General features: G+C 55.0%; 1 protein-coding gene across 6 annotated transcripts in view; it reads left to right on the top strand.

The window, feature by feature from the left end:
• Nucleotides 1-20,511, top strand: part of Rapgef1 (Rap guanine nucleotide exchange factor 1) — a 118,488-nt gene that overhangs the window by 80,645 nt on the left and 17,332 nt on the right. For 3 of the 6 annotated variants that reach the window (XM_090330842.1, XM_090330844.1, XM_090330843.1), the window contains 8 exons: nt 3,098-3,186; nt 3,604-3,756; nt 4,138-4,258; nt 4,523-4,706; nt 6,445-6,915; nt 9,911-10,113; nt 12,113-12,268; nt 19,527-19,781. In XM_090330842.1, the coding sequence (XP_090186968.1) occupies nt 3,098-3,186; nt 3,604-3,756; nt 4,138-4,258; nt 4,523-4,706; nt 6,445-6,915; nt 9,911-10,113; nt 12,113-12,268; nt 19,527-19,781 (1,632 nt within the window). The remainder of the gene's footprint in view (nt 1-3,097; nt 3,187-3,603; nt 3,757-4,137; nt 4,259-4,522; nt 4,707-6,444; nt 6,916-9,910; nt 10,114-12,112; nt 12,269-19,526; nt 19,782-20,511) is intronic. The other 3 variants (XM_090330847.1, XM_090330846.1, XM_090330845.1) reach the window with 1 other exon arrangement.

The following is a 20,511-nucleotide window of genomic DNA, read 5'->3' as shown; positions in this document are numbered from 1 at the left end:
GTCTGGTGGAGCACTCAAGGAAAGCATGGCAGCAGGAGTCAGCGCCTCTTCTTAGGGACACCCCCCCTCGACAACGTGGGGCAGGAATGTGGAGGCTGCCCCCCAGCACTTGCCCAGCCCTCTCCAGCCTCAGCTGGCAGGCAGCAGAGAGAGCCACCTTGGGACTCCGAGGCACACTTTGCACATGTCTGTGTCCTCCCTGGATTCTTTGGTCATCATTTAAGGGTTGAGGTCACAGCTGCCTTTCCAGAGAGATGACAGTCTCACTGTAATTGCTCAAGATTGAGAAATGAGGAATCAGTGGAGCTGGTCCCTACCCCTGAAGATGCAGACTTCTGTGATCCTTCTGCCCTGCTGCGAAGAGTTAAGCCTGGCCGGACACAGTAGCACAAGCCTGTGATCCCAGCACTGGGATGCGAGGCTGGAAGATCACACGTTTCAGGCCTTTGCTACCTAGCGTGTCCCTGTCCCCCAAAACTGAGCGTGCAACAGAGCTTCCATCCGGGTACTGGTGGCTACTCAAAAGGCAGAGATCTAAGGATTGTGGTTCAAAGCCAGCTGAAGCAGGAAAGGCTATGAGACTCTTATCTCCAATTAAACACACACACGCTCTGAAGTGGAGCCATGGCTCAAGTGCTAGAGTATCAGCCTTGCACAAGCAAAGCTCAGGGACAGCACTACCCAGACCCTGAGTTCAAAACTGGAGTCCACACCCCAGAAGAAGCACACCAAAAACAGATTCAGAGAAACAGCCTGACGCCTGGACCCTGGAGAGGTAGCTGGGTTTTGGTTGCGCGGCCCTCACACCCAGCCTCCTCTAGACCATGGCTAGATGGCGTCTCTGCTTTCCTTCCTCAGCCTCCCTCTTATCCTGTGTGTATCTCCAACCAGCAAACTTGCGTCACTATGGCACTTCTATGCTTCTATGTTGTGGTAGCAAGAAGTGGGCCTCTGCCAGCCAGGAGCCGTGTCTCCTGCCTCTCCATCAGGCTGTGATTTTGTATCTTGTTTTGTTTCTGATCAGTCTCACTATCCCCCCCTGCCTTCCCGCCCCCCACCTCCCCACGCCTCTCAAGTGCACTGCTGCAGGCACGTGCTACCATGTCAGGTGGGAGTCGGTTCTTGATGACTGTACTGTACGGTAGTCTCCTGTTGGGCTGTCTTTAATTGGCTTACACAGAACAGTCTCTTCTGTCCTGTGATGACCGTCCTTTGTGGCTGAGTATTTGCACGCATCCATGACATTTTCCTTGGGTAAAATTCTTATAACACAGACATTTAAGGCCTTTGATGAGTGCTGGGAAGGCATCCTCCCCCTGCCCAAAGTGACCCTCGCACCCAGCTCCCATGCATCTGGAAGTCTCTATCTTATTGCCATCAAAGCCACAGAAGCTCATGACTGTGACCATTGTTTATAGTTGTGAATGTCTTCCTTGGTGTTTATTTGGGCGTGTGCATTGTTTTTCTAGTTTCTGTGTTTGTGAAGGAATCTTTGCTCAGGAGGCTCCAGCTGCCTCCGTGGTGGCATGGGTTGTGTTAGCTTCATGGCTTCAAAGCCTGAGGTTGGAGAGAAGATGCTGTTCATGCCTAAGCCTGAGACCCCTGGGACACAGTAGTCCTGCCACATGCCTACCCGTGGAGAACCCCCCACACACACACAGACAGGAGATGGTGGGGCTGGGGCTGCGGGGATGCGGCACAGCTGAGGGGACCACAGAAGTAGCCTTTCTGAGGCAGTCTCGTCCATGGTTGTACAGCTCTACAGACAAACCATGGAACTGCACACGGCATGTGAAGTACAGTTCTAAAAAGCTGTTAAGAGAAGGCAGAGTCGGGCCCCAGTGGTTCATGCCTATAGTCCAGCTACTCAGATCTGGAGAGCAGCGTTCAAAGTCCAGCGCAGGCAAGAAATAACTACCATTACTACTACTAATACTAGTCATCATTTACAAGAAGAAGAAGCAACAGCAGCAGAAGCAGCAGAGCTATGGCAGGTGATAAAGAACTATCCTTGAACCAAAAAATTTAAGGGAAAGTTCTCAGGCTGTGAGTTCAAGCTCCAGGACCACTATTCACACACACGCAAATAAATACATAAATAAGATAGAGCTGGGCCCTAGTGACTCACTCACACTTATAATCGAACCCAGGCAGACAAATTCAAAAGACCCTTATCTCCAACTTCTGTGGAGCTGTGGCTTAGATGGTAGAGTGCCAGCCTGGAGCAGAACGCCAAGCGAGCATGTAGCCCTGCAGTCAAGTCTAGGGCTGGCATAAAAAACAAAACACAAAAACCATAAGATGGAAAAATGTACACACATACATCGCATATTGAGCTCTCCGGCCATGGAAGTGAGGGTGGTGGAGAGGGAGATGAGGGTCTGCTTGGCTGAGCGAAGCTCACACCTGCCTGGCTCATATATGCAGTTGTGGGCACTCAGCCTTGGGGAAATGAAAATACCTTTCTTCCCCCTAAAACCCCCTCCTCTCCCTTTTTCTCTCCCTCTCTCTCATTTTACTGGTCATAAAGTCATCTCCCTGCTGAGTCATGTGACCTTACCTCCGTGTCCCTGTTGGATCCCAGCGTTCCCCTGTGCTCCCACCATATCTAAGCCTGGCACAGTGGAGAGCACCCAAAGCCAGAGGCTGGGCAATGAAAGGACTGCATTGTGCTCATAGTATAAGAATTCAGGAAGCCCAGCACCAGTGGCTCACGCCTGTAATCCCAGCTATTTAGGAGGCTGAGTTCAAAGCCAGCCGCAGCAGGAATGTCCGTGAGACTCTTGTTTCCAGTTAACCAGTAGAAAACCGGAAGTGACACGGTGGTTCAAGTGATAGAGTGGTAGCCTTACGTTGAAGAGCTCAGGGACAGTGCCCAGGCAGTGTTCAAGCCCCATGTCCACTTCAAAAAGAAAGAATTGGCAACCACTGGGTGGACGTGGGGTTTGTTACCCTTCTTTCAAGAGGAAGTGTCGTGCGTGATGCCCTGGATCTGGGGGGGCACTTGTCAGTTACCTATGGCTGGTAGCCTGGCATGCGGGGCAAAGGGTAGACAAGTACTTGCCTGGTGTCATCGCCTCTCTCCTGTGGGTTGCAGGAGCTGGTCAGGCTGACCATCGAGAAGCAGGGACGGCCATCTCCAACCAGCCCGGTGAAACCCAGCTCCCCGGCCGGCAAGCCTGACGGGTGAGTGCTGAGCGGTGCCGCCCCCCCCAGGGGTGGGCTCTGGAGGGCTCCTGTCTCAGAAGCTTCCGGGCATTGCCTCGACCCTGTCAAGTCCAATGTTAAACACTGCAGCAAGAGTGCTGCGTGGAAGCACCTTCCAGATTCTAAGGAGAGGGCCATCCGTAGTGTCACCTTTGTCCAGAGAGTGATCTGAGGGCCACATGGACAGCTCCTGGTAGAAAGAGAAAACACGAACTTGGAGCGTTTAGCACGCACCGTGAGATCCTCTAGGCCAAGGCTTCCACTTGCAGTTGAGAGACCCGAGGTTCCTAGCAAGGGCCTGGCCAAGCTCCGGTAAATCCCCCTTCCCCCAGTCCCCCTCTCTCAGAACGTAGCTGCGCTGAGCCTTCTGTAACGCGGCTCTTGCTGTCTCTCCAGTCAGCCCGAGCTCCCCCTGACAGACCGAGAAATGGAAATTCTAAACAAGGCAACAGGTGTGTCCACCTCCACCGAGCTGCTTCCTGACTCTGCTGATGAAGAGGCGGCACCCCCCAAACCCCCCTTGCCTGGAATTCGGGTGGTTGATAATAGGTAACCACAGAACCTTCATTATCCGTACATGACGTAGGGATAAGGTGCCAGAATGAACACAGGAAAGGAGTGTGACGGGTGCATGCTGGGTACTCAGTCCCTGCTGCCTTAGATGCTCAGGGGTGATCATCCTGCCCCAGGGCCCTTGTACATGCTCTGAGCTCCCCTTACAGCTTGATTTTGGTATCACTGAAGTGACTGTGAAGGGGGAAAAAAGAGTCTAGTGTTCACTCTTGACATTTTAGATCATCTTTGGGCAGGAAGGGAGTAGATGGCAGGGGCGACTGGTAATAAAAGACCATCACCCGCATTCTTCCCACACTGGTTCTAAAGCATCCCTGTTCGCAGTGTTTGTCTGCCAGATTGTTACGTTTCTTTCAGTCCACCAGCGTTGCCACCCAAGAAGAGACAGTCCGCCCCGTCCCCTACCCGAGTGGCCGTGGTAGCCCCCATGAGCCGAGCCACCAGCGGTTCCAGCCTCCCTGTGGGAATCAATAGGCAGGTAATGCAGGCCCCTGGTGGGGGGTGGGGGGTAGTGGGAGGCAGGGCTCAGGCCAGGGGCTTTGGGCTTTGGAGGCCGGAGCTGTCCCCAGGGCCGACCCCCAGGGCCAGCCTTATCCCTACACTCCAGCTCGGGTGCTGCCCCCTTCCAGGCTGCAGGACAGCCTCTGCTGGGGCCTCGCCCTTGCCTGTCACACGTGCTGCCCACCCGCCTGCTCTCTGCTGCCCCTTCCCAGAGGCCCTGAGCTTGTTTTCCTTCTTTGAGGATTTCGACGTGGACTGCTACGCCCAGAGGCGCCTGTCGGGAGGCAGCCGGTCGTGTGGCGGAGACTCTCCCCGCCTGTCCCCCTGCAGCAGCACGGGCAAGCTCAGCCGGTCCGATGAGCAGCTCTCCTCCCTGGACAGGGACAGCGGGCAGGGCTCCCGGAACACAAGCTGTGAAACGCTAGGTGAGCCGCAGCAGCTGCCTCCCTCAAGTCCAGCAGCCCCCGCTAGACCCAGGTCATCTGAGATGGGATGCTCGGTCTCCTCTTCCGCAGACTGCTTCCAAGGAGCTGCAGGATGGATGCTCAGGTGGCTCCTGTCCCTGTGGGCAGGGCAACCTGCCCCTCTGCTGACTCGGTGGTCAGGGCCGACACCCAGGCCCACAGGGCAGCGAAGCATGGGCCCAGAGCACACAGCTGTTGTCACCTGTGAGCATGCTGTTTCCCTTCTAAGAAGGTCCACTGAGTGCACTCACAGATACACACCGGGCTTCTCAGCGGGGAGGCCGGGCTCAGGACCAGGGCCACCCTCTGAGAACATTGCAGGCTCACTAGCAGGGATCAGATGAATTATGGGGCAGCAGTCCATAGCGAAGTGTCAGTTATGATGATAAGTGGAAGAGCCCATTAACATGGCCTCAGAACCATTCTAAGTTCATGTAAAGAAAAGAAATCTGCCAGCACCGGTGGCTTATACCTGTATTTCTAACTAATCAAGAGGCTAGGTCCTTGAAGATTTTAGTTCAAAACCAGCCTGGGCAGGAAACTCCAAGAGACTCTTATCTCTAGTTAAGCATCAGAAAACTAAACGTGGTGCTGTAGCTCGAACTGGTAGAGCACTAGCCTTGAGTGATAAAGCTTAAGGATAGCACCCAGGCCCTGAGTTCAACCCCTGCAACTGACAACAAGAAGCTGGGCTTGATGGCTCACAGCTGTAATCCTAACTACTCAGGAAGCTGAGATCTTCAGGTCTCGGTTCAAAGCCAGCCAGCTGAGAGACTTAACCTCCAGTTAATCTCTAGAAACAGGAAGTGGGACTGTGGCTCAAAGGGTAGGGCGGTAGCCTTGAAAGAGCTCAGGGACCAAGCTTAGGCCCAGAGTTGAAGTCTCATGACCAAAAAAGGAAGAAAGAAAAGGAAAGCCATTGAGTGTTGGGGGAAGACTTAAGAATATACCTGAAAATGTAATAAACAAAGACAGAAGACCATAGGATTTTGAATTTCAAGTTTTGTCATTGTTTTTTGTTTTTGTTTGTTTACTCGTTTCCCCCGGGCTGGCTTTGACCACGATCCTCAGATCTCAGCCCCCTGAGTATCTAAGATTACAGGTGTGAGCCACTGTGCCCGGCCCCTGGTGTTTTTAGTAAGAATTTTGTTTTGTTTTGTTTTTTGGTTGGTCGCAGGGCTTGAACTCTGGGCCTGAGTGCTGTCCCTGAGCTCTTTGGCTGAAGGCTAGTGCCTGGGCTGGCTTTGAAATGGGATCCTCAGATCTCAGCCTCCTTAGTAGCCAGGACGACAGGCGCGAGTCACCGGCACCCAGCTAGTAAGAAATTTTTTTAATGTAGGAAAGGGCTGGGGATGAGGCTCAGAGCCAAGTGGCTTGCACAGTGTGTTCACGACCCCTGGCTCCATCTCCAGCACTTTTATGAAAGCAAAAGGCAGGCCTTTACATAGGAAGGTTCCAGAGTGATCTAGCACACAACCTCATCCTGTCTGTTTTAGTCTTGCTCTTAGAATAAAGACTGACAGGTAAAGCAAATCTCACCTCCCTCTCGTGAGCCAGGTTGGGCACAGCAGAAAGTGGGGAACGTGGTCTGGGGCCCTGCTGTAGCCCCACTCACCCCCGTTGTCTGTCATAGCACCCCCGTGGTCTGGGGCTAAGGTCGGGGGCCCTTCCGTGACACCTTGCCCTGTTGTGCTTGCAGATCACTATGACCCCGACTATGAGTTCCTCCAGCAAGACCTCTCCGATGCAGACCAGATACCTCAGCAGGCGGCCTGCAGCCTGAGCCCGCTGCCAGAGTCCTTGGGGGAGTCGGGGTCTCCGTTTCTTGGCCACCCTTTCCAATTGCCTCTGGGCAGCTGTCCCCAGACAGCTGGGCCCTTGGCCCCAGGGCAACAAACAGACACCCCACCGGCCCTTCCTGAGAAGAAACGCAGGAGCGCTGCCTCGCAGGGCACGGACAGCTCCGGCAGCAGGACACCCTACGAGCGCCACCCCTCGCAGTACGACAACCTCCTGGAAGACGACCTGCAGAGCCAGGCCCCCGGCCCACCCGGCCCCTACCCACCCTTCGCCGCTGTTCTCCCCTTCCAACCTGGGGGCTTCACCCCTCCCGAGTCAGCAGGTGATGCAGAGAAGCCACCACCTCTACCAGAGAAGAAAAACAAGCACAGTAAGTTCACCAGAGTTCGCTGAGCTCTCTGGCCGTGACCCTGTTCTCATGCAGGGTGGGGCTGCAGGCATGATTCTGGGAGCGTGGGACTCATTGGCCAGTGTTCTTCTTTTCTTTCTTTTCTCTCTCTCTCTTTTTGTGTGTGTGTGTGTGTGTGTGTGTGTGTGTGTGTGTGGATCATGGGTCTTGAACTTGGGGCCTGGGCGCTGTCCCTGAGCTCTTCAGCTCAAAGCTACCACCCTACTCCTTGAGCCACAGCACCACTTCCTGTTTTCTAGCAGCTAATTGAAGATAAGAGTCTCATGGACTTTAGTACTTGGACTGGTTTTCAACCATGATCCTCAGATCTCAGCCTCCTGAGTAGCTAGGATTACAGGTGTGAGCCACCGTGCCCAATATGGCCGGCTTTCTTTAAAGCCCAAGAGGCTGAAACCTCAGGCCCATCCCCCCAGAGCCGAGAGCTTTCTCCCTAGATGGCAGTCAGGTGACCAGGTAGCCCCCACTGTGACAAGGGAATACATGCTGTGGCGTGCGTGTGAATGGAGGTAGGCATTTGTGTGGAAGCAGAACTTACCTCACACCCGCGTGGATTTCCCGAGGATCCACTGGGGCATCCATGTCCAGAGTGGCCCAGGTCAAAGGGTGCCTCTTGAACCAGATGTCCTGATCACTGACTCTACCAAGGCAGGAAATACTTGTTTTCTGGATCTTTCCAACTGTAAATCTGCTATGGAATCCCTAGGTAGCATCCCGGACGTTTGGTCCTGTGGGGCCCTGCTGGCCCCTGTGTGTGGTCTGCGGGTCCACTGTCCATCCCTCCCCACTTCGTAGTACTATCCTCTCTTGCTTCCCTGCCTGCTGGTCAGCTGTCACCACTTCGATGTGTGTGGCCCCACAATTCCCAGCAGAGGACACCTATGAACTAGACCCGGGACCTCTTCCCCCACCAGAGAGGGGAGGGCCTGGGCCCTCCCTTGGCGTCTGGACTCCAGCTCCACCCACAGAGGCACTGCGGGAGGGTCTTCATCCCTGCCTCTGCCACTGACCCCTCGCTCCCGAGCCCAAGGTCACCTTCCTCCCCAGCTGTGGGTGTATTAGTTCTCTTGTAAGTCTCTGAAGCAGGCATCCAGGGCCCCATCCCCACCCTCCATATGTGCAGAGGGCAAAGCCTCTCACTGTACAGAGACAGGGGACCCAGGTGCCAGGATGCCAGCCTTGACCTCTGCTCTGCTGTGGACAGCATCAGAGCAGCATGCAGTCTGCGAGTTGCTGGGCATTGTGCAGGGACATTGGCCACTTTCTCTGAGCCTCCGGGCTGTGCAGGAAGCTAGCCCCATAGTCAGACACAAAGTGCCACCCTGGCACCTACACCCACGTGAGGCTGAGGGCTCTGCACCTTCTGTGTAAGAGGCTCCTGTGAGGATGAGATCACCCGTGTGGCAGCTGAGCCCTTTGTTCCCTGCCTTGTCACCTCCCAGGCAAGGCTGGCCCTGCTGTTGTTTTCTGCCACCTTGCCTCAGTGAAGTGGCTGGCCTGCTGAGAGGCTGCATGACAGTTGGCTGCATGGAGCCATTTCTCAGAGGCATCTGTCCAGATGACAGGAGGGCAGATATATCTGTGAATAGAGCCATTCCTGTTTCACCCTTGTCCTGTACCCTGCATGTGTGGCCTCACTGGCAGGAACACTGGGTCTGACACTTGCATCCCTCCATCCCTGCACCCTGGCAGGCTCTCCAATACTGTCCTAGGGATTCTGACAAGGGCTTGTGCACCATGTGTCCATCTTCAAACGATGGTGCACCAGTGACCTGGCAAGGAGCCCTTCCAGAGCCTCAGTCTTTAGGAGAGCACAGGAAATCCTCTTGTATGCTTTTTTGTTTGTTTTGCCAGTCCTGGGGCTTAAATTCAGGGCCTGGGCACTAACCTTGGGCTTTCTCAAGGCTAGAGCTCTACCACTTGAGCCACAGCACTACTTCTGGCTTTTTCTATGTCTGAGGTACCGAGGAATCGAACCCAAGTCTCCATGCATGCTAGGCAAACACTCTACCACTAGGCCAAACTCCCAGTCCAGTCTTTTAAAATACCTAGTCTGAACCACAGCCATTCAGAGCAGCCCATTACCCTGTGTCATTGTCTGGAGGTAACAGAAACAGGAGGTAGGGCCTGCAGTGATGCCATGTGTCAGAACAAAGCCCATTGCCCTGCTGGGTTGGCACAGCCCAGGCTTGGGTAGCATGAGCATCAGGGGTCTTAGATGTACCCCTCCGGCATGTGTTCTAGAACCTGTAAGGTAAAGCAGCCAGGGCTGAGCCTAGGAAGCGTAAGAACTAGGGATGTGCCCCAGCCACCAGAGTCCCCAGAAGTTGGTGTTGCTTAGCATGGCAGGGCTTTTAGGAAGCGAGCCAGGTGCATTTGCTGTTGTTTTTTTCAGAGTAGGGATCCCTTGGTGGGGGGGAGGGGATGTTTGTGTTTTATCTTTTTTGTCTGTGTACTGTCCCTAGACTTTTCTGCCTGAGACTAGTGCTCTACTACTTGGGCCACAGCTCCCCTTTTCTGATGGTTAATTGGACCTAAGAGTCTCACAGGCTTTCTATAGCCCAAGCTGGCTTTGAGCTGGGATCCTGAGACTTCACCCTCCTGAGTCACTAGGATTACAGGTGTGAGCCACCAGTGCCTGGCTCCCTTGTGCTTCAAATACGCTATTTTCAGGGCACTTTTAGATCCATAGCAACCTGAAATGGGAAAGTTCAGAAATTTCCCATCGCTGCCCACCCCCACACAGAGAGCCCCGCTATGCATCCCCCAGCAAGGGGCCGCTGGGCACCATCGCCACTAGTACCGCAGGGCCGGGGAGGCCGTGGCAGGATAGCCCTCTTGCCCTGAGTGCCAGTGCTCTGCCTGGCCCCTCTGCAGTGTGCACACACGGGCGCAGGGCAGCGGGGGGCCCCAGGCTGTGGTCCTGAGGGAGGACACCAGGCCGCCCTCTGTCCCACAGTGCTGGCCTACATGCAGCTGCTGGAGGACTACTCGGAGCCGCAGCCCTCCGTGTTCTACCAGACGCCGCAGAGCGAGCACATCTACCAGCAGAAGAACAAGATGCTCATGGAGGTCTACGGCTTCAGCGACTCCTTCGGCGCCGGGGACACCACACAGGATCTGGCCCCGCCACCCGCCCTGCCCCCCAAGCAGCGGCAGCTGGTAAGCAGCCCCTTTCTGGCACGTGGCCTTCCAAACCAGCACTCCTGACTGGCATCAGGAGCTGGAGCCGTCCCCACGGGGGCAGGACTAGACCTGCAGGTCCTTGGCAGGGCACAGGGCCTGCATGTTGATGGCACCGCGTCACTTGTGGGCACTTTCACTTCCTCTCGGGACGTATCACTGGCAGCCTGCCCCCATGCGGCCATCCCCCTCCCTGGAGTGTTCCAGAGCAGCCCATGCAGCTGGGACGGGCTTGTGCTCAGAACGTTTGCTTTCTATGCTGACCAGTTCTTACAGTTTGTCTTTCTTCTTTGGTTCAATATAACTTCACAGAAAGTGGGACTCAACGCATAGGGTATGGTCTGTGGCTGGCCATCTGTGGACTTGGTTCTGTCATGGGCCTGTCTGTGGGGAGTGGCACGCCAGCCCCAGCCCAGGATGAGCCCATGAGAACAAGCTCTGCCAGACAGAACCACTCCAGACGGGCCCTGTCCTTCATTAACGTAGCTCCATGTAGGGAGGGCAGCGTGGCGGAGGCTGAAGGTAGATCTGTCCTGCTTGGGGCACTGCCCGCACTCACCTGGCTGGCAAATCAATGTCTGTCTGGGTGCCTCCATCCTTTGTCTTTTTGCTGCCATCCCAAACCGGGGGGGCTCTCAGCAGGCTGGGAACCCAGGCTACTAGTCCAGCCATGCTGTCTCAAAGAGACACCTTTTCAGAGCCACCCGTGTCCTTTTAAGTGCTGGCCAGGATTGTAACTCTGATGAGAGGGCCAGCTGGGACATTCTCCACCATCTTATAGATGACACGACGGTACTACCCTGACATTTTAGAAGGCAGCTGCCCACTAGGGGACAGACAGTCCTGGTTTTTCCTTGTGGCTCCTGGGCTTGGTCTGGTCCTGGGAATTCCAAGCTGTCTGCCTTAGTGGGCTCTGGCTATGTTGTTCCTTTCCAAAACTATAGTTGGCCAGGACAGAGGCAGCCTTGTCTGGAAATGAGGGGCTAAGCTGGGAGTGGGCTCCTGGGCCCCTCTTGTGCTGCATGGGCTGCATTCAGGTTCTGGGAAGATAGCCCACACAAGGTCCCTCCAAGGCCCTCACCTAAGACTTGGGTGGAAGTCCCATTGAGAATTCGTCGCTGCCAGCCCTGCCACCTCAGGACAGCTTATGTGTACTGAGGGATTCCAGCTCTGAGAACGTGGGGACACTGCCCCCATGTGCTCATGATCCATCTTAAAGCAGCATGCTGGCTCTTTGTGCCACACTACAGGCCGGTGCAAGTCCGCCTGGGAGAGGTGTGCCAGGAGCCCCATACCAAATGCCTCCCTGGCCAGCACACAACCCTCACCCCAGCTTCTGATACAGTAAATGGAGCCTGAGAACCAGGAAAGCTTCTCTCACCTAGAACCAAGCCCCACCCCAGCCTGGGCCCAGATCTAACGTGGCAGGTAGTCCTGGCTGCCGGCCGGGCCCTCTCACATCCCATGAAGATGGTGGAGATACTTGCGCATGCTCGTCAGCCTGTGTACAAGGCAAACAGGAGTCCAAGTGCCCTCAAGCCATTTCACAGAATCCTTTCACAGCTCCACACCAGAGCGGAAGAGTTTGCCCCCCATTCCTGAACACTGGGATCTTTAAAGAGTGCCCAAGGACAACAGGTGGCCGGTGCAGGTCTGATGCCAGCCCCGCAGGCTGCTCCCGGAGCGCAGGCCCCGCAGAGGCAGGGACGACAGTGCGTCTGTGCCCTCCCAGCCACAGGCCTTCCCGGCTGCCATCTGTCTGCGAGTTCACTTTAGCTTTGTCGTGGAGACTGCCCGCTCCCTTCAGGGACCCTTGGCAGGTGTTTCTACCTCCAGCTGGAGCCACACAGCTGTCCCTCTCTAGACTGTCCCCAAGCAGAATGAGGTAGCAGCCTTCTCCGCCTCTGGCCACCGCGCTGACTGTTCTCTGCTTTCTCCCTCTCCCTGTCTTCTCTCTCACCCTTTCTCTGCCCGGCAGGCCTCCTTTGCTGCTTCTTCCTTCTCCTCTGTCTCCTACTGTGTCCAGCAAACTAAAGTGGCCTTCACCCCCGAGGACGGCAGTGCCACTCAGGGCCTCAGTGTATCCGTGTCTAACTCCTTTCTCAGCCGGCACGGCAGTTTGCCTGTGCCCTCGGTGAGTTGCTCCCCGGCGCTCCCTGCCACTGGGGCCTCCCAGACGTGGGACCCCATGCTGGCTCCACGCTAATGAAGACCCCTGCTCCTGGAGACCCCCACACGGCCACAGGGAAGGGGAGGAGCTATGGGCTCTCTGGGCCTCACTCTTGGAGGTGGTCGACCAGGCGGGTAGGGGACGTGGGTGGCCACATGTGGCACTCTGGCATGAAGTGCAGAGCTGTGTGGGCCCTCCAGTGCTGTGATTAAGGGACCTTCCTCACTTGGGAAGCAAGATGGGCAGCCAGAGCTACATCACCAGTGCCTGAGAGTCTGAGGACCGTTTCAGTTAGCTTCCGTCACGTAACTGACCGCCTCACGGCTTTGTGGCCTGAAACGGTCACCACTGGTCTCAGCTTAGGACAGGACGGCCGTTCTGCAATAGTGCTTGTGCTCTTCAGGCCAAGGCTGACATTTCTGGCCTTAGCCGGAGCAGTTAAGCTGATGTGTCTGCCAGCACCATCGGGCTGGCCTGGGCTCCTTCTTGTGGTAGCTGGCAGGACTCTAGGATAACATGTGGAAGTGTGCCAGGCACCTGACGCCAGCGCCCCGTGGCAGCCCCCAGGTGAAATCACGGGCTGTCCAGGTGGAGACCCTGCTCTTCGCAGGAAGTGCTGCTGGCGACCGGCCCAGGCCAGCCTATAGGCAGCTCTTTGCTGACCAGGAAGAGGCACTACAGCCACTGTTCTCTCTGCCGTCTCTGCAGTCTCAGGCCCGGAGGGAGGTTCATGTCCCCTTGAAATCTGCATGGCCTCCATGTCTTTCCCTTTGGATAGTACTTTTACCAGCATTAGACTCAAAGGTAGTTCCTGAGGCAAGCTTAGGAAATGTGCTTTACATGGTTCAGAGTTCCACTGCATCTCAGTCTGTCCTCAAGTGGACCAGTAGCTTGATCTGTTTGCACCCCTCCCTGCCCCTAAATGACAAACTGCCCAGGCTGGGAACATGGCCTAGTGCTTGCTTAGCATGCATAAAACCCTGGGTTCCAGTCCTCAGTACCACGTACACACTGTGAGTGGTGCAGTGTCTCAAGGGGTAGCATGCCAGCCTTGAGCAAAAGAAACTCAGAGACAGTACCTAGCCCCCTGAGTTCAGGCCTCAGGGCTGGCAAAAACAAAACAAAACAAAAACTGCCCGGGTTCTGGTTTGATTTTACCTAGAGCAATCTAATGCCCAAGAAGATCATTTGAATGAAGTCTGGGTGTGAGTGTGTCACAGCTCTCAACCCCGGCATTCAGAAGTCTCAGCATCATGAGTGCTGCCTTCTCAGCCCCAGCTCTGGAAGGGAGCCCAAGCCAAGAAAAAAGGTTCTGCTTGATTTCATTAAAAAGAAACATTCTTTTGGGGCTGCGAGTTTGGACTAGTGGTAGAGTGCTTGCCTCAGATGCATGAAGACCCAGGTTCGATTCCTCAGTAACACATACATAGAAAATGCCAGAAGTAGTGCTATGGCTCAAGTGGTAGAGCACACTAACCTTGAGAAAGCCCTAGGACAGTGCTCAGGCCCTGAGTTCAAACCCCAGGACTGGCAAAAAAAAAAAGAGAGAGAGAGTGTGACCTAGTGGTAGAGTGCTTAACTAGCATGCACAAAGCCCTGGGTTCCATCTTTGGTACCACACACAGAGGAGGAAAAAAAAAAAGCAGGAAGTAGTGCTGTGACTTGTGACTCAAGCACTAATCTTGAGAAAGCTCAAGGACAGTGTCCAGGTACTGAGTTCAAGTCTCAGGACTGGCAGAGAGAGAGATTGGGGGAGGTGGGGGGGAGCCATGAGTGGCGGCCTGATGTTCGGTGTAGCACTGACATGGCCTTCCTGTGGCCTCTGATTAGGTCTGTGGTGAGCCCAGACTCCCTCACGCACTCTTGAGGACTGAGCTTAGTGACTTCTGGGCCCACCCTGAGCCCGAGAGCAGGTCACCAGATGGGCAGCCATGCGTTCCTCATGGCCCCGTCCTGTCCGTGGTGTTAGCTGGGGATGGGGGGAGATGAGGGGGCAGTGTGAGTGAGAGCGGGATTGGGGGGAGACCCCGCCATCCACAGTGCTCCTACAGAAGGCCCCATGAGGTCACAGGGGAAGAGAAGCTATGTGTCTCTTTCTTCTTTTTTTTTTTTTTGGTACTGGGGATCCATCAAGACCCAGGACGTTGCACATGCTAGGCGAGTGTTTTGCTACTGAGCTACATCCCAGCCCTGAAGCTGTGGGTTTCTACACACCACCTTCCAGAATCCTCCCCAGCAGGGCAGTGGTGTGCACCACCATCCTTCGTTTTTAGAATTTTCAAGTTTTGTTTTTGGTTGGTCATGGGGCTTGAACTCTGGGCCTGGGCACTGTCCCTAAGCTCTTCAGCTCTAGGTTAGTGCCCTACCATGTTGAGCAACAGCGCCACTTCCAGTTTTCTGGTGGTTCATTGGAGATCAGAGTCTCACAGACTTTCTTGGCCGGGCTGGCTTGGAACCATGGTCCTCAGATCTCAGCCTCCTGAGTAGCTCGGTGGCAGGTGTATGTTTGTTTGTTTTAGTGCTCGTTCTGGGACTTGAACTCAGAGTCTGGGTGCCGTCCCAGCACTTCTTTTGCCCAACGCTAGCACTGTACCACTTGCACCATCGCACCACTTTTTAATGGCTTTTAAAATAAACACTGGGAAGTTGGCTTGAGCAGAGACAGTATGTGGGGGACCAGATATTGACGCTTGAGGTGCCTTTCTTGGTGAGGTTAATGCTCTCCTCACCCTCAAGGTGACCTTGCCAGGAGCAAAGACAGCAGCTCGTAGTGGGTTTCAGGTGGTGCTGGTGACATCGGCCTCAGATCTGCCACCTGGCTTTGGAGCCAGTCTTCTATTATTACCTAAAATACAGATATATAGATTAGCACAGGGGAGTCCAAGGAGGGAGCGCCTCTAAGGCCAAGGTCAACCCAGAGAACAAGGAACAGCCTTTAGAAATAACTCACCAGGACCCGGAAAGAGAGAGGATAGAATAAGGGGGCTTCTTCCCTCTGGCTACATCATGGAGGAACATTCCAGAGCCTTTCTCTAGCCTGGGAATGGCCATGGCTCACCTCCATAGAACCCTGTCAGGCAGTGTCCCCCAGGCAGCTGCCTGGACTCCACAGGAAGAGCCAGCACGCCTGAAGCAGTTTCTCTGAGCTGAGCATGTTTTTTTCACCAAAGGGAGATAGAAACTCAAACCCCGAGAATAGCAGTTTGGCGGCATGCCTGCTTTGCTAGGTGCATCCAAACCCCTAAGGTCTGGGCCGCATAGGTGAACTGGAGCCACACAGTAGCGACATGACCCCAGCACCCATGTTCTCTTCCTGCCACCCCCAGCACCCGGGGTGCAAGGCTGGGAGCACACATCGCTGTGCAGTCCTGCGTGGAGACAGCATGGGACAGATCCCAAGCCAGGGCCTCCTGGCCATCAGAGGAGCCAGCGCCACGGCCGATCCACTGAGGACGCAGATTTCCGCTGTGAGATCTGCTCTCTACTTCCCCGAGGCGGCAGAGGGCCTGGCCATTGCAGGTGTCCATGCCGATCCCAGCATGCGGGGTGCCCCTTCACAGATCCCGTCGGGAGCTGGCGTGTCTGCCTGCCCGCCCACTGCCTGTGCTGGGGCACTGGCCAGGGCACTGCTCTGTTCCTGCCCTGGAAACCCCTGAATCAGCTATAGGCCATCCCCTGCCATGCTGCAGGACTGTGGGCAAAGTGTTCCAGAACAATCCAAGTTCGGTTGTCACCCCCACCCCTCCTTTCCCCAGCTGAGTGACTGTGGCCTCCCTCAGTTTCTTCTTTCCCTGTTCTGGGCCTCAAGCAGTCCTGGCTGGCATTGGGCTGACATTGGGGACCAGGTACCCATCTCCTGACTGCTCACTTATTTGCACCCCTGGGTTTATTGCTGAGGTCTCCTCTGCGTGTTCTAGAACCCTCAAACAGGCTTCCTCTGGCTATAAATAAAAATTCCTGTGCACCGAGTATACAGCTCCATGGAAGCAAAGCTGGGTACCAGCCTATCCTAAAATTGGCTGGGTACCAGCCAATCCTAAAATAGACTCCGAGCTGGAGGGGTCTCTCCAGAGAACTGGGAGGGACAGACACTTGTTGGAAAGTGAGATCCTCCAGACCCCAGGGTGCCAGAGCAGCTCCTGGCCTGAGTGGGGCTACAGAGGAGCTTTGTGGTGGTTGGAGCGTCTCCCCTGCCTCTCCAGTGCTCCTGGAGGTACTTTGCAAGCTTGGCTCTTGTCCCAGCATGACTGCATAGCTGGAATACCAGCACTGACGAGGAAGGTGCTCAGGGAGGGCAGGGGAAAGGAAGGAGGGACCCACCGGCTCTCTGGTAGGTAAGGCTGCCCTCTGCTTGCTCACTCTCAACTGCTGTGGCTGCTGTGGTCAGGCAGTGCTCTGGGCATTTTAATTAATAATAGAATCAGGGCCAGGCACGACAGCACATGCCTATAATCCCAGCTATTTGGAAAGATTGCCAGTTCGAGCCGGCCTGGGCAACAGCCAGAGACCTTATCTCAAAAACTAATGATGATCTGAGTGTGCCAGTGGTTCAAACCTATAATCTTAGCTGTGCAGGAGGCTAAAATCTGAGGATTTCAGGTAAATCCAAGAGACACATCAGTTAACCAGCAAAAAGGAAAAATTGGAGGCATGGTTCAAGGATAGGAAGCCAGCTGCGGACAAAAGCAAAGCCACACAATAGCTATCACAAAAGGCCCCTGGGTTCAAGTCCTAGTACAAACACCAAAATAATAACATCTGGGGCCAGGAGTTTGGCCTAGTGGTAGAGTGCTTGCCTAGCATGCATGAAGACCCAGGTTCAATTCTTTGGTACCACATACATAGAAAAAGCCAGAAGTGATACTATGGCCAAGTGGTAGAACTCTAGCCTTGAGAAAGCCCAAGGACAGTGCTCAGGCCCTGAGTTCAAGTCCTAGGACTGGCAAATAAATAACATCTGCTCCACTCCTGAGTGCTTATCTGGGAAATATGTGTTGGTGCCAATGAGACCCGTCAGGTGTGATATTCAGAATAACCCTGCGTTATTCCAGTGCCTGGAAGCTGAGGGGGTCCTGGAACCCATGGAGGGCCTTTCACCGCAGCCTGGCCAAGGGCTCTCCAGACACTGGGCCATTAAGTGGCCATAGGTACCCCCTGAGCGGTGTTTCTGTGTCATCCTCATTTTAAGGGCACAGGCACTTCCCAGGGGAGAAGGTGACAGTGATGGAGCTGGGGGCTGCCCAGCAGACATGACTCAGAGCCTGCTAGACAAGCCATGTGGCTGGCTAGACCACTTTCTGAATGAGCATACTGGTGATTCCAGAAAGGCCGCTGTGTGCATGGGAGCCAGGAGCTCAGGGCCATGGGGCAAGCTCTCAGGGGCACAGGCCCTGTCACAGGTGAACCGTGCACAAGTCGGCAGCAAGTAGGCGGATTTGTGGGTTCGGCTGAGGATGTGGCTCCTTCCTGCAGGAGGCTGAACCACATCCCCCCAAAGCAGCCCCCAGGATAGGTGTCATCCAAAGAAAACCCAGCCCTTTACCTCCACAGCCACCGGGAAGGCCACCCACCCCAGGTGCCTTCTGTGGCCTGAGGGACGGGGCTTCCTGGGACCCCTGTCCCCTTGGCTGTCCACACAGGAGGTGAGCGGGCTGCATTGCACAGTCAGCACAGTTAGGCAGCTCCCCTGTCCATCCGGGGCCACGGCGAACTCTTGAGGAGTAGCAGGCCTGAGGCAGACCTGTTAGAGCCACAGCAGTTCACCATGAGGGGCCAGGGCTGCACTGAAGAGGACTAAGGGCTCCACTCGACAGGGGCGGCGCTTTCCATGCAGGCAGAGGCAGGGCGGCCTCGGGTTGCCATGTATTTGTTCAGGTTAAAGAGCAGACATAAGCAGGCACTAGCTATTCACACCTATAACCTGAGCTACTCAGGAGGATGAGATCTGATAATCAGTTCAAAGCCAGCTTTGGCAACAAAGTCCATGAGACTCTTACATTCAGTTAACCAGCAAAAAGCTAGAATTGGAGGTGTGGTTCAAATGGTAGGGAACCAGCCTTGACTGAAAAAGCTAAGGGACAGCAGCCAAACTTTGAGTTTGAAGCCCCAGGATCAGCACACACCCATGCACACCCACACTCGGGAGGTGACCTCAAACTAGTTAAAGCACTAGTAACTTTGACCTCCTACTTTAAACTTCCTGTCTTCTTTCTTTTTCATGATTTCCATGGATTCAGAATAGTATACACATTTGTGGTGTCTGGTGGGCCCTGAGGACCTTGGGGTCCTGTGATGGCTACCAGCTTGGCGGCGAGTATGTGGGGCCAGCGCTCCGGCCTGGCCCGTGGACCTGGACCTGAGGCCTGCACGCTCCTCTCAGTCTAGCCTCCAACTTCTCTGTTGATGAAAATGGAGGAGTGTTGCTTTGTGGCTCTGGGCAGCAGAAAGTGTCATAAATCACTGCATTCATTTATAAAGGAAGTGAAAGGAAAAAAGATTCAAAAGCGTTGGCATTTCAGTAGCACTATACTTCAGGCTTTTTATTGAATGATTTTTGGGGGGGGCGGGGGTGTCAGTCGTGGGGCTTGAATTCAGCCTGGGCACTGTCCCTAAGCTCTTCCGATCAAAGCTAGTGCTCTCCCACTTGAGCCACAGCACCACTTCTGGTTTTCTGGTAGTTAATTGGAGATAAGAGTCTCACAGACTTTTGTTCCTGGCTCGCTTTGAACTGTGATCCTCAGATCTCAGCCTCCTGAGTAGCTAGGGTTTCAGGCATGAGCCACCGGTGCTGTCTTCCGATGGTTTGTGTGTGTGTGTGTGTGTGCGTGCCAGTCTTGGGATTTGAACTCAGGGTCTGAGTGTGTCCCTGAGCTCCTTTGCTCAAGTTGAGTGCTCGAACACTTGAGGCTACAGCTCCACTTCCAGCCTTTCGTTTTGTTTTGTTTTCATTCTGAATAATTTATTGGAGATAAGAATCTCACAGCCTTTCCTACCTGGGCTGGCTTTGAACTACAATTCTCACGTCTCAGCCTCATGATTACAGATGTGAGGCTTTTTTAAAGGCCCAGGCCCTTCCTTCCCAGAAGGGGGCCTGCCTGGGGTTCGTGTGACCAGCAGCCACTGGTGTTCAGCCCTGGTAATCTAACCACCTTTTCTCCTTGTCTGTCTGTCTCTCCTTCCCACATTCTCTTTTGTGTGTTGGTCTCCCGCTGTGTCTCTGCAGTACAAATCTGTGTTTAGGTCCTACTCGCAGGACTTCGTGCCTCACCACCAAGCTTCCGTCCAACCTATCCTTCCGCCTACCTCCTCCTCCTCTCCACACTTCCCACCTGTCCACCTGTCTCCGAGCTCGGACTCGGCGGTGCCCGCCGTAGCCAGGCCGCCTCCCGGCACCACGGACGGGCCTCTCTCATCTTCTCAGGAGAGCAGCTGCCATGGTCCCGTCCACCCTTCTTCCGAAACCTCTTTCACTGACTCGGTGAGAACACACTCGTCTGCACGTGCCTGCACGGTCTTCAGAGGCCGTGTCGCCGGCCTCCTGAGTCAGCTGCAGGCTGGCTTGTCCAGATTGACAGCTTGCCGTGTGTGGCCAGGGGCCGTCCTCACCCTCCTGTTCCCAGAGCAGAAATGAATTTTAGACAGAAATCCCCATCCAGGAGAACTCTGGTGTTCCACAGTAGACCCAGCGGCTATGTCGAGAGAGGACGTTGTCATTGGATGGCGCATGGACCATCATCAGCTCTGATGGCTGGTGGTGGAAGAAAGGCAGAGGCCACGGGGGTGGGGGGAGCTGCCCCCTCCTGCAGACCCCTCCTGCAGCGCCCTGGGACCCTGAGAAAGGTGGCACTCTGGTTGTGTGTAGTTGCCCCTAGTGCTTCTCCAGCACAGCAGAGAAGCCAGGGTGCAGGGGGGAAGGAGGCAGAGGCACTCCCCACCTTCCCGGGGACCCCACAAGCCGGGTGCCACCTCTGTAGACAATTTCCAGAGTGACCCTTGGCACCTGCGCAGGTGATCTGGCCCTGCTAGTCCAAAGAGCCAGGAGGGGCAGCTGCCTTGCCCCTCGGTACTGAGGAACATTTCCTGAGAAGGGGCTCCTGGAATTGCAAACACAGCCCCCATTTCCTCTTTCTCCTGAAAGAAGGCCCTGGTCCAGGCCAGCCTGCCAGCTGCCCCCCCCCCCAAAGCTCCCAGCGCTCTCAAGGGTCCAG

This window comes from Megascapheus bottae, chromosome 3 (assembly GCF_031878675.1).
Source record: "Megascapheus bottae isolate mThoBot1 chromosome 3, mThoBot2.hap1, whole genome shotgun sequence".
Lineage (NCBI taxonomy): Eukaryota > Metazoa > Chordata > Mammalia > Rodentia > Geomyidae > Megascapheus > Megascapheus bottae.
The sequence above is the reverse complement of the archived record's forward strand: the minus strand, read 5'-3'. Positions and strand labels throughout refer to the sequence as shown.